The 14,053-nt window shown below is 35.3% G+C and overlaps 1 protein-coding gene across 1 annotated transcript in view; it reads left to right on the top strand.

Annotated features, from left to right (window-relative positions):
• LOC311173963 (ATP-binding cassette sub-family A member 9-like) overlaps positions 1 to 14,053 on the top strand; it is a gene marked incomplete at both ends in the record, with an annotated part of 103,778 nt that overhangs the window by 8,999 nt on the left and 80,726 nt on the right. Inside the window, 10 exons of the mRNA XM_084238047.1 lie at positions 2,853 to 3,000; positions 4,219 to 4,387; positions 5,548 to 5,606; positions 8,570 to 8,680; positions 9,047 to 9,222; positions 9,432 to 9,551; positions 9,803 to 9,941; positions 10,745 to 10,835; positions 11,705 to 11,844; positions 13,638 to 13,754. Coding sequence (XP_084094173.1) covers positions 2,853 to 3,000; positions 4,219 to 4,387; positions 5,548 to 5,606; positions 8,570 to 8,680; positions 9,047 to 9,222; positions 9,432 to 9,551; positions 9,803 to 9,941; positions 10,745 to 10,835; positions 11,705 to 11,844; positions 13,638 to 13,754 — 1,270 coding nt within the window. The remainder of the gene's footprint in view (positions 1 to 2,852; positions 3,001 to 4,218; positions 4,388 to 5,547; positions 5,607 to 8,569; positions 8,681 to 9,046; positions 9,223 to 9,431; positions 9,552 to 9,802; positions 9,942 to 10,744; positions 10,836 to 11,704; positions 11,845 to 13,637; positions 13,755 to 14,053) is intronic.

Raw genomic sequence — 14,053 nt, 5'->3', positions numbered from 1 at the left:
CTATTATTATCAATAACTGCAAAAAGTCTTACACATATTTCTTAATGAATATGAACATTGTGTACTATTTGGTATATGTTGTCAGGGTACAAAGAAGATCATCTCATATTTCTCCAGAGATATGTAAGCTGCCAAATAATCAAACAAGCATCAAACACATGGATAAGAGAAAAGAAAACCAAAAAGAAATTTAATAATAACATTTAAAATTTCTGTATAGAAAGGAGAGACCTAGTATGTTGGAGGAACTCACCTCATGGCTTCATATACCGTCTTAAACAGCCTAACCAAGACAAAAGAGGTTGGGAGGAAGAAAGGGGGAGGTCAGTGAGGGAGCTTATCAAGGAAGGCACAGTAAACAAATATAGGCAGATTAAAGCTTTGCCTTATCCAGTCAAAGAACATGAGGAGATTCGGTCTCCCCAATACCGTGTGAGGGACATCGTTACAGAGAGACTTTCACATGCTGATGTCTTTTTCAAAAGCAGCATCAATCCAGCCTGAGAGCCTTTCCATGAATTAAACCTTTTAACAAGGATATATTTTGGGGTGATAAATTTTTTCTTCCTTATAATATCTAGGAGATGGATAATGGTACTTAAAATATGTGCATCTCAATCTTCGTAGGGGGGTACTACCAAATATTTTTCCAAAGCGGTTGTATGAATTTTTGCACCAGTAGTGTTTCAGAGTTCTAGTTGCTCCAAATTTTCAACAACATTTGGTATTATCAGTCTTTCAAATTCTAGTCACTCTTGCAGATATGTAATGATTTATCATTGTGATCTTATTTTTCATTTTCCTGCTTATTAAAATTGAATACCTTGTCTTATGCTTAGTGGCTTTTTGTTTTTTTTTCTTTTTGTCTCTCTACTCTTCTCCCCATTTTTACTAATTTTAATCTTTTTTTGTTGTTTTGTAGGAATTCCTTATATATGCCAGATATAAGACAATTTTCACTTGTTACTGACACACATAGTGTCATAATGGTGATTTTAATGAACAGAGGTTCTTAATTTTAACGTAGAATGTTTTTCTATCTTCACAAAATCATGGCATATACCAAGATTTTAAAGATATTCTCCTGTGTTTATGCTGGGAGCTTAATTGATTCTATCTTTATATTTATATATAAAATCCATTTCAAAATAACTTTTGTGTTTATAGGTAGAGGCATTATTTGTCTTTTCACATGATATCCTATTGTGTCAGCTCCATTTATTGAAAAACCATCCTTCCCTGGAATGAATTACAATCTCAACTCAATAAAGAATGTATTAACCCATCTGTCTACCTACGTGCTGTTGCCACGTTGTCCTAATTTCTTTGCTTTATAATAGGTCTTGACATCTTATAATAATTTTACAACTTTCTTTTTTCAAAAAAATCTTTTCTATTCCAGGTTGTTTGCAATGGTATAAATTTAGAATTTACTCACCAAGTTATACATACAGATTGTGCATAAAGCTGCTGAGAGTTTGATGCTGCTGAATTTTCAATCAAGTTGAGGGAAATTGACTTTTTTTTGGTCATGAAGATTACATATCATTTGTACCATTCATTTTCCCTTAGTAATTGTTTTAGTTTTCAGTATGGTCCGGCATATTTTTGGTTGACTTACTCAAAGGTTTTCGATGCTTTTGATGCCATTATAAATATTATAGCATCTGTGTTTAAATTCGTATTTCTGAATGCTTGTTGTTAATGTAGAAAGATGTAAATGATTTTCTGCACACATTATATTCTTTTATAAAATCAAGTCCTTTTCTAGGTTTATATTTGAGTTTCCTTACGTATAATCATGTTGCCAACATAAAATGATGGTTTAATTTTTCCTCTTGCAATCCTTATGCCATTTATTTTTCTTGCCTATTGCACAGAGCAAGACTTCTGCTACAATATTGAATAGAAACGCAAGCAAAGAAAAAAGCTTTCAGCATTTCACAGTTGAGCATGATTTTTGGTGTTGGTCTTCACACCTCTAAATTCATCAGATTAAGAAAAATTTTTTATCTTAGTTTGTGAAAATACTTTATTATAAATGGATATTAACTTATCAAATGTTTATTTCTACATATATTAAAATGACCACATTAATTTCTCCTTCAATGTATTTTATGTTGAACTACATTGACTGACCTTTAGATGCTGAAGCAGGCCTGCACTCAACTTTGAAATGCTGACATTTTAACATAGAAAAGTTGTGGAGTATCGAGGGTGAGGAAATGGACTTCAAATCTGGACTTCCTGTATTCTAATTTCAATTTTGTCACTCCTCACTATGTGATTTTTTAACTTCATATAGTTAAGCTAATTGAACTCTCTGTGCTTCAGTCTCATCATATCTGAAATACAGATAAAAATAATCAGTCCTACTTTCTAGAGTTATGATGAAGAGTAACTGGGGGAAATAGAAAAAATACTTAGCACAGTGCCTAGGACATGGCAGCTATTGTTATATGACAAAATTATGAGTTTAAATCTTGTAGTAATATTTAAGAAAAGAGGTAAGTTTCCCTATCGATATCTTAAAATGCTTCAAATTGTTCTTATTCTTTCTAAAATTTGTATTTCTTTGTTGTATATAATAGGTATTTCATAATATTATGAAGATTTACAAGAACAAGCACCTAAATTATAACTTATAAATCTTATTTTTAGAACATTGCTTTTTCAAATCAATATTTCCTTCTTATATTACTTTGATATCTACAAAATATAAATTATTTCACTAATACCTTCATTATAAGAGCTTCTTGAAAAATTTACTTTTTAAAATGATTCTCCTTAATGTTATACTGTATTACTTTTATTTACTTAAATATTAATTGTTATTTTTGTTTGAATCTTAGATTATGCACCTGGATTATACAACAAATGGCATAAGTTTTTCTGACTCTTCAGGAGACTCATATATAATGATAGCAATTCTTGCCATATTGGCTTTTGATGCTCTATTCTACTTGGCATTGGCATTATACTTTGACAAAATCTTACCTTGTAAGTAGCAGTGGATTTTTTGTCATAATTCTATAGATATTGATCACACTCAAGTTTTTTTTCTTAAGGTTATGTAAATATATTTTAAGAAATGAAGAAAAACAAATATTTCCCATCACAAGCTAAATGAGTTCTTTATTTCACCTTTGTAGTTTTAATGGTCTCAAGGAATTTTTAGGTAAAAATGTATTCTTCTGACTTTAATATAATACACCTAATAGTTAATACAGCAATGATAGTTGCAATGTGAATTATAATTTTGTTTCTTTTTTCAAGTACCCTAAAGCATTTCCAAGCATTTCCTAATAAAATTTTCTTCTTCTTATAAGAATGAGGGATGATTTCAAACATCTGAGCACAGTTAGAAAGAAACTCAGACACAATATAGTGAGGTCTTCCTCACTGTGCCCTGTTTCTGGATGAAACACTTGAGATGTCCATCCTCGAAGGAAATAGCAAAAGGAAAATTAGAGAGGAAACTTGCAGCATTATTCTGAGCTTTTATATATATTAATATATTTGCAGCATTGTATTAGATTTTTATCTTGCAAACAATGAGAGAATTTGTATAAGTCCAGAATTCCTTCACACATAATGGAATTAGAAGGCTTTTCTTCCATATACTATCTTATCTTATTTTTCAGTGTCCCTTCCATTTGGATTGGATTTCAGTTTGTCTTGATATATATCTATGTATTTATTTCTCTCTGTCACTTCTGATTAGTGCAGGATGACACTAACAACAAATACTGCTCATTGTTTTAAAATCTGGAAAATGATCATCTGTTCATCTTGAATAATTAGAAATTCTTCTTGCCCTTTTGATTCACAGAGCACATAGATTTCAGTATTGTGTTCACTCATCTGTTGTGGTCAAGTACGTTCTTAAATTCACAAGCATGTTTCCAATTATTTCTACGTGCCAGTTAAAACTTTTTTCTCAGGTGTTTGAATTGATTCATTCTGCCAACTGCCTTTTTGATCAAACTTTGATTTGTCCTTTGTCAGAAGTTCTATTATACTGTGTGACTTTTAGGATGATATGTTATTTCCTCTGAATTCTCACTGTTTACTGCATTATCACGTCTTCTCAATGATAGGAACTTAGAAGGGAAAGAATTTCTCTACAGTGATTAAAAACCCAAGACTGAACGAAGCTTCTTTGCTTATAGTTCTGATATTGTTGTTGTGATATTTTATTGCCTCTTGATTAATTAGATGGAAATGAGCGCCGTTATGCTCCACTATTTTTTCTGAACTCATCGTCTTGTTTCCGACGCAAAAGGATTGGTAATAAGGTCATCAGAAAGGAGACAGATCTTGAACATGCTCCTAATGATTATTTTGAGCCGGTATCTCCAGAATTCCGAGGAAAAGAAGCCATCAGGTGATCTCACATACTAATATATGGGAGCAAGGCTAATCAGTTATTAACCAACGACCAGCTGAGCCTGCAGCAAAACACTGAAGAACAGCTTGCTTTTGTGGATGTCACTTGGAGCCCCAGAGCCATCACCCCAGCATGTTTTTTACCTGCTACTTGAAAGGGAATTTCTCTTTGCCTAGTTACAGATAATGTTACCACATCACTTTCCACTCTGTCATCCTCCTTGATCTTGTCTTTCGCCCCCCACCTCTTACATGTAGATATGCTCTTTTCTCTCTTTGACTCCTTTCTTCCTTGGTGTTATCTGTTTTACATGGAGTGATGGAAGAAGTAAGAAATTTGGACTCCAGTTCTCAAGTTTGTCATACCACATGCCCCTCTCATTTGATGTATAATCTTGGACTCTGTCTCAGTCTCCTCTATGATGCAATTAATTTTCAGAGATGCATTTAATTTTCACAAAAATCTTGTGAGACACTTTTATTTTGCCCATTTAAAAAATGAGAAAAGCGAAGTACTAAAAGGTTAAGTCTGTTGCCTAATGTAACACAGATAAATGAGGAACTGGGATTGGAATCCCATCTGGCTCCTGAGTTTATGCTCTAAACATCTGGCTACTCTATAGAGATGCCAGGAAGTGAAGGGAGGTGAATAAAATAGAACTGAAGCTGGGAAGTGAAATATTTCCCTCTATGACAAATACAGAGTGACCTTATGCACCCAAATTATGTCCTTCTAATTCTGAGGGCAACAGCCTTTCTCTTCCAGCTCCATAGAAAACATTTATCCGAAAGACAAAGAACAAAAGAGGAATACTGAAATCATTAGTGGCGAAAGAGTGCAGTTAAGTGAGCTGACCTGTCCAAGAAAAACTGCCAAGAGACTAGAGGAAGTGAGGATCATTACAGAACATTCTCTTTTTCTAAGCAAAATCCTAATAATTTTTTGTAACCTTCTAGACATTTATTTTCCATCTCAAGAGAAGCAACAGAAAATAATACTTTACCTTTCTATGTAGAATGGCTTTAACATCTTTTATCTCAAAGGAAGGCACTGATGGCACCTAAAACTCTATCTAGCATTGTTCCTGATCTGTTGTTACTTTAGATACTGTTGTCACTTCTGTGTTGGCTAAGGAAGTAACTCTTTTGTCATTTCAGAATCAGGAATGTTAAAAAAGAATACCAAAGAAGGTCTGCAAAGATTGAAGCATTGAAAGGTAGAGAAAAACATTTCATTGTTTTTATTCACTTTTTGATAAAAAGAATGGGATAAAATGAAGGAAAACTTTGAAAATATGGAAAAACAAAAGAAAAAAAAGAAAAGAGATATAATCTAATTCCATCATCTGGAATTTGACCTGTTTAATACCTGGATGTGAAATCCTTCCAAATGTTTCATTACAAATTTACGAAAATGGTTCGTACAAATGACAATTGTGATTTCTCTTTGTTTTTCAACATGAATTCATGATAAACAATATTTTATTTTTTTGCATGCTGAGGAAGGAAATCTTGACTTAAAATACATAAATTATGTTTTATACTAGCAGGGAATTTGCATAGTTTCCATGTTCTGTGAGATTAAGACAAAATAAGCTGCAGTTTTGATCATGGATTATATGTCACAAGTCACTGCCCTGTGACATAGTTTACAATGTCAGTGAACCAATTTATCTGATACTGCATATTCTCACAAATATAGCTTTTTATAACAAACATTTAAATAAGCATCAAAATAAGTGCCCATGTTTCATAGAGAATAGCATGTTTTAAATAATAATTTTTAGGAGGGAGTTGAATGAGTTTTACAAGCAATTGAGAACTTAATAATTAGCAAAGAAAAACCATAGATCCCCCCAAAAGGTTGATAGTTTGCTGTGTATTTGCTTAGATTGTTTTCTGACAAATGCAGCACCCCTCTACTTGCTCTTCCTTACTCCTTTGAGATTCACTATGTACTTCGACCATTTAACATGCTTATCAGTATACATGTTCTCTCTCCAGATTTTTCTCATCGAATACTATGTAGATTTGGCTTCTTCTTACTTTTAACCACAGAGAGATTGAAATATTTTTAAATTTATCATTTCAGTTTCCAGAGCACCTTCTGAACTGCTTCTACACATATCAATGACTGAGTTGCTTCTTATGTTTAAACATCTTAAACTTCTGCAATAAGTTCTTCTATTTTCAACAGTAGCAGAATCTTAAAAAGATTAAAAGGAATGAGCAACAATACATTAAAAACAAACAGGAATAACAGAGCAAATTGGAGTGATTCTGGAATGATAGGGCCTGGGAGGAAGGACAGGGCACCATACCTAGCATCTGAATCTGCACACACACAGAGCACAGGCTGCACAGACATGCTCTGTGACTAATGATCTGTTTTCTTGGACTGAAACTCTTGCTTTGAACTGAGATTCCTGACCAGGTGACACCATCTCAGCCTGCTCCTCCCCATGCACCTAGTTCTTCTTATGACATTGGACACCTTGGGATGTATATTTAAAATCCCTTATCTGGCCTCCCTGGTGTCCTTGGGATTGAGTCTCAGCACTATTAAGGTATAGCCAGCCACTGTGGCCTGAGTTCGTTTCCTGGCCAGGGAGCTGACCCACATGGAGCAGCAGACCCCTCCTGTCTCCTGTCTGCTCCCCTCAGCAGTGTATTTCAGTAGATCCACTTTTTCTGCCACCCACTCTGTCACTGGTGAATCCTCTCATCCCCTGCACCTTTGGACTATACCCCATCTTTTATGCATAAATAAATAAAATAAATCATTAAAAATATTACTGGTAAGTTCAAGTGACATGCCTTATTTTTATCTAATGCAATTATTCTTTTTTTTTAAGACACATTTATTTAGACTCATAATCAGACTATTACATTTAACAATCAATAGCATGGGTGCAAAAAAAAAAAAAGATCCTACATTAAACCCTGTGCTGGAATTCATTTCACGGGTCATTTTCAAGATAACTAGTGCTACTTTTTTTCTTATCCTTGAATATACTCTTTTTCCATCTTAAAGAAATCCATAAATTTTACTAATGTACTTTTTTAGTTGTCCCAATATTAGAAATTGTTTAATCTTTTTGGTGAATCTGAAAGACCATTTCATGCATCTTTATTACTTATTTTTACTTTGGTCCATTTTAAAAAGGCTTCTATTCTATTCTGTTGGTCAGTGTATGTATCCTGGACTAGTAACATACCATTTTAATTATTATATTGACTCTACTAATATTCTTGTATTAGTAATATATTATTTAATTTTTATATTTCTCCAGTGTATTTTAACACATTGTGTCAAGTCTAATCATACTTTTCATTAATTTTTCTTAATGATTTGAGTTTATTTTTCCAATGATCTTTAGAACTTCTTCATCAAATTATAAGTGAGGGTTTTAATGAATTAGATCAAAATAGGAAGAATTTTCTCTTTACATAAATTATCATTACCAACACACTGAGTAGCTGAATAAACTGAACCTTTTAGAGTTTAGTTTTATCTGAGATCATTCAGATAGAAAATGGATGAAGTGGAATTGCAGGCCCAGTCACAATTAATTTCAGCGTTGTTTGAAAGTGGTTACATAATTTAATTGGAAGGACTGATCTTTTAAATATAATGTATTATAAGATTCTTAAGAATTTTATCTTGCTCTGGCCAACAACTTTCCATCATGAAGCTAGTTAAGTGATTCTTTTATTGAGATGTGAATGTAAAAAGTTTATAACAAAAGAATAGAAAAATGGGCATTGGGAAAAATAAATTATTGGTAATGTATTTTAGAAGTTAATTAATGCCATAAAAAATGCTTATGGTTTAATATCTGAAAAAAAGACTATAAAAGAATAGATTTTGATTAAAGTTTCTAAATATATATATATTTTTACATACTTATATGCACATGCAAATCTACTGGAAGTAAGTGTATTACAAGGTTAATATTTGTAATTATGGTTAATTTAATCTTATCCTCTAAGTAATTATATTTATTTTTCAAACATTCTACAGTAAACATAATTATTTTAGCAACCAGAAAATATTGATTTTTTTTTTTACTTTTGAAGTATTTGGCAATACAAAACTAAAATAGTCTTGCTCTGTTTTTAGTATCAGCCCTGCCTAATGCCCTTTATTTATAATGTTGATACTTCATTCTACAAACAGGTTTGTTCCTGGACATATATGAAGGTCAAATCACAGCATTTCTGGGTCATAGTGGAGCTGGCAAGTCTTCATTACTAAACATCCTTAATGGGTTGTCTGTTCCAACAGAAGGTGAGCAAAAAGATATCTGAAGGGCAAGATGTCTGATAATTGAATCAGGTCATAGGCATGCCTCTCTTGTTTTAATGTTTAAATTTGACTGCATACGAGAAAATAATACTTGTTTTTCTGAATTATTAAACACAGTGATTTTGAATGTATTTTGTATTTCCCCAATTTTTATGAAATTCAGTATATTGATTCTACTTTCTCAGGGCAAATACACTACTCATGTGGGAAAAATTGGTAGTTGTTGAAAAACTTGGAGTCATTATTTTAGACATTTGTGAATACATGTCAATGTTTTCCTAAGTAAGATCTTCAAGCATTAATAAAACCTGTTATCTTGACAATGTTATTTTTAACTTTTATTCTTAGGATCAGTTACCGTCTACAATAAAGACCTCTCTGAAGAGCAAGACTTGGAGGAAAACAGAAAGATAACTGGCTTTTGTCCTCAATTCAATATTCATTTCGACATGCTCACTGTGAAGGAAAACCTCAGGCTGTTTGCTAAAATAAGAGGAATTCAGCCACAGAAAGTGGAACAAGAGGTAGACAGGCTTGCTGGGATTAGTTTACCTGCCAACCACTTGCCAGTTAAATCATGACCTCAAATCCCCCTCAGTATTGTACCTGCCCTGTTATGAATACAATTTAGACAAGGAGGCCCTATAAAAAATAGCTACTGTTACAATGAACAATTAAAATTACATAATGTGGATCAGCTGGTATTTCAAGCTTTGTATGTTTTCTTGTTTAGGTACAAAGAATTTTATTGGAATTGGACATACAAAACATTCAGGATGATCTTGCTAAGCTCTTAAGTGAAGGACAGAAAAGAAAGCTGACCCTTGGTATTGCCATTTTAGGAGATCCTCAAGTAAGTGAGATCATGCAAGTGGAGGAAAACAGATTGACTATCAATTAAAAGTTAAGCTCTTCTTTTGCCACGAGAAATAGTAGCACTTTCATTATAACATATCAAAAGAAACTCACTCTTCTTACTGTGTATATAGGTATATTGGGCATAAATAGTTGCAGCATCATTACTATCTTTTGTTGTTTCTAAGCTGCCATGTAGAGGTAGTTAAGGTGGGAGAGAGACTCGTTTTATACCTTGTCACCCTGTAGGTTTTGATATTAGATGAACCAACGGCAGGACTGGATCCCTTTTCAAGGCACAGGGTCTGGAGCTTCCTCAAAGAGCGCAAAGCAAACCGGGTGATTCTCTTGAGTACCAATTTCATGGATGAAGCTGACCTCCTGGCTGGTAATTATGGTGTTCTAATGTTAGTAGCAAATAAAGAATTTGGGAAATGTTTATTCCCAGAGCTAGAGATCTGCCATACTTACCTCTCTGCTCCAGTGTTCTATGTGCTGTAGAGCATGGCAAGAGGCCACTGCCGCTGTAAACTTCCTTGCCATCTGTGCATTGGGTAGATTGTGAGCGCTAATAAAAAATTGTGATTTTTTTTTCAGACCAGCTATTCGTCAATTTAAATATGTGAATCTTTAGCACAGATTTTTTTTAATGTTGTGTGTGTGTATAGAAGAACTGGGGTATAGGCCAAAGGTGTGGGGGGTGAGAGGATTCACTAGAGACAGAGTGGGGAGCAGAACAGGTGGATCAACTGAAATACACTGCTGAGAGGAGCAGCAGGGAGACAGGAGAGGTCTGCTGTGCCATGTGGGTCAGCTCCCTGGCAGAATTCAAACTCAGGCCTTAGTAGTGATAGCACTGAGACTTAACCCCTAGGCCACCTAGGGAGCCCTTTAGCATAGATTTGGTTGAAAAATACCCAATTCATTCATTCTTTAGCATCCAGAGTAGACAATATGCCTAGAGAATTGTTTTTTCTTTTGCAAAAGCATAAAGGAGGGCACTGAAAAAGACTGGAATCCATCAGCTCATTTTAATTGCATGAATGTTATTGCATATTTCAAACATTTAAATGTTCATTAGCTTTAGTCATGCCACAGAACACTTCTGAGCTTTGACTCCTTACTTAGACTTTTGAGAGCATGAAGAAATGGCTCCTAATATCCTTGACTCTTGCTTCTTTTTTCACTTAGATAGAAAAGTAATCATGTCCAGTGGGAGGCTGAAGGGTGCAGGCTCCTCTGTCTTTTTGAAGAGAAGATGGGGTCTTGGCTATCATTTAAGGTAAAGATTTTGGAGACAGACTGGAGCTATCTTGCGTACATAAAGTTCAGTACAAATTTTTCAGCACTGACTTGGAAAAAGTAGCATTTGTGAGAGAATCAGCCTGTGGCACTAATGGATAGTGCTTCCTAAATGCTTTTCCTCCATTCCTGCCTCTTTATATCCTTACTAATGCTAATGACAGGCAAAGCTTCAAAGTGGTAAGCCCAGGGGGACGGATGCCCACAGGGCTACTTCATGGACCACTTTGGCCAAGGAGCTGTTCTGTGTAGCCCTTTAAGCTTCTACCTTCTTCCTACCCTCCATTTACCTCAGCTGATCCAGAAAAATTCCATAATATGTCTTCATTTTTGGCACATCATCAGATAATTTCCAAAGCTGGTGTCAAAAGTGGGAGTGAAGTTGGCAGTAGAGAGTGAAGAAATTGCATCTAACAAGAAAGGCTAAAAAACTTAAAAAATGAAACAACAACCCACAGCCAAGGAAAACACACATGTAGGCCAAATTTCCCTCTTCACTGCTAATCCCTGATACCTTCCCAGTCTGCTGTAATAATTATTTCCCTGGAAAGTCTCTTCTGCCTCCTGCTTTTACCTCCTTAATCTATCTTCATACTTGATAAATACTTTCAATTATATGCTGTATTCTTTGGTGTATTTGTAGTTGTTCTGAGTTTACACAGCTTCTCTGTATAGATCATAAGCTTTTTTTCAAAACAATGACATTATTATTACTGTTAGTTCTTCATTTTGTTTGTCGCATAAAGTCCAGTAAAAGTAGTAATCAAAGGAGAGATATTCAATAAGAGCTCTTCTCTCATGTTAGTGATGGACAAATACAAATGAATTGTCTTTTCTTTTAAATATTAGTTTGTACAGAAATGAGATATGTGATCCAGAAAAAGCCACATCCTTCATTAATCATCATATCCCTGATGCTGTATTAAAAACAGAAAGCACAGAAAAGCTCGTGTATACTTTGCCTTTGGAAAAGACAAATAAGTTTCCAGGTAACTTAAATATTATTTCTATGGATGCCTTTTGGGAGCGGATGTTCATATTATTACTATAATCTTCATCGTTTCATGGATTTGGGTTTCATTTTAGTTGGGGTTCCCCAAAAAGCAGAACTTGAGCTGAGGATTTTCGAGCAAGTCATTTGTTTGGTAACTGATGCCTGGAAGCACCAGTAGGAAACAGGAGGAAGCCGGGGAATTTTGAGTTACTGAGCAAGTTATTGCCATAAGCAGTGGGGAGAAATACTGCTGGGGATATAATAAGTGAATATCAATAACTGGACGTAGAGTTGTATCCCTGCAGGATAGAGCTGGGGTGCTGGTCATCCTTCCTTATCCATTACTGTTCATGAGGTGCTTCCAGGAGCTTTGATTTTCTGACCCTTCTGACTTGTGTTCAATATGAGCTGAGTACCCTTCAAAGTAAAGGAAAAACTGCCCTCGGGCAGATTTACTGCAGGTGTAAGTGCAGGAGATGAGGGGTAAAGCATTAAGGCGTATGCCACAGGTTCCCTTTCCAATTTGGTTTAATGTGTGCATTCATTTCACAGAGAAGAATGGAGTTTATTCCACAAGGTCTTCACCATAGTTTCGCAGCCTGCTGGGTAGCTGTACCAAGTAGGCTTTTTTGATAAGGAGTCCTAATTGCTGACCCTTTGCACGATGCTTACTATGAGTCAGGTGCTGTTCTTATGGGTTCATATATATCGATTTACTTAGTCCTCTCGAATGGTCTATGAAGTGGGTGCTATAATTTTCTCTGACTTTTAAGTGAGGAAATGTACCTTGGTCTTTTCTGATTAATAGCTTCCTTTGAGTTTAAACATTAAGTTTAAAGAGGTAGTTCTCCTGCTCACCTGTGACTGTGCAGGTGCCTCTCTTTAACTCCTCCGTAATAGACATGTCCAAGGTGCTAGGGATACACAATTAGAGATATGAGCTCCTACTCTCATGAAGCCTACATTCCATTGGGTGGACAAGTGGACACAGACAATAAAGCAAACTGTATAACAATCGTACAATAAAATAATAAAGAAGGCCGTATGGGTTAGAGAGATGTCTGGTGTGGGGCTGTGATTTGTATAGTGTGGTCACAGGTGGCCACAGAAGTTCTTGAATGGTCAGGGGCATTCCAAGCAGAGGGTACAGTGAGGGGGGAAGTGGCAAGTGGGGGTGGTGGGCTGTAGGAATAGCAACTTGCTCATGTGGAGCTTTGGAGGCTGTTGTGTGGTCTCTGAGTTATTTTAAATGCATGAAAGAACCACTGAAAGTCACTAAATGGAATAACTGATGTGCCGTGACTTACATTTTCATTCTCTGGATATAGAGGGACAAGAGATTGTCCCTGCATGTGGGAGAGCAGCTACATGAACTTTTCAGAGATTAGGTAATAGGTTATCGTGATGGGGATAGCGTGGTGTTGGGTGAGAAATGGGTAGAAGTGGGTAGATCTGAAACACATGCGGAGATAATGCTAAAGAATCTTCCTGATGACCTCTGGGTGGAACATGAGGAAAAATCAAGAGGGACATCTAGAATTCTGCCTCGGTCATTGGAGAAAATGTGGCGTTATTATTGTGAAACAATAGAAGAGGCAGCTGGATAGGATGGAGAAGGAGAAACTAATGTTCTACACTGGAAATATTTGTTTTGACATGCTTGTATATTTTAAGCTGAGACTTAACCCCTAGGTCACCAGGGAGGCTCCTTTGCATCATCTTTTAAATAAGTATTAATCTGCTAGATTGAGTTACTGATGTGTATGTCAAATGTCTCTGCTGCCCCAGACCTTTTCTCTGACCTGGATAAGTGTTCCAGCCAGGGAGTGATGAGTTACGACATTTCCATGTCAACTCTGAGTGAAGTCTTCGTGAAACTGGAAGGAACATCAGCTATCAGACAAGGTCAGGCCATTTGTAGAATTCACAGAACATCAATTTCCAAACAACCATGAATCAATTTGCTTTATAGTTATGTTTTATTTATAATGGTTTTTATATGATTCACCCCAAAGAATGTGACAAATTCCAAATTTGACTCTGCTGTCAGGGAAGGGCTGCCATTGTTTCCTAACATCATTACCAGGACTGAACACAGATTCCATCTTGGGAAATACCAGATTGCTCTCTGGAAGCTATTGCCTTCAATGTTAGCATTTTCTCCTATCCCCAGATATTCTCTGTTTCTTGGATCCTTTGAGAAT

This window comes from Talpa europaea, assembly GCF_964194135.1.
Source record: "Talpa europaea genome assembly, chromosome: 7".
Lineage (NCBI taxonomy): Eukaryota > Metazoa > Chordata > Mammalia > Eulipotyphla > Talpidae > Talpa > Talpa europaea.
This window is presented reverse-complemented; position numbering and strand designations above follow the sequence as displayed.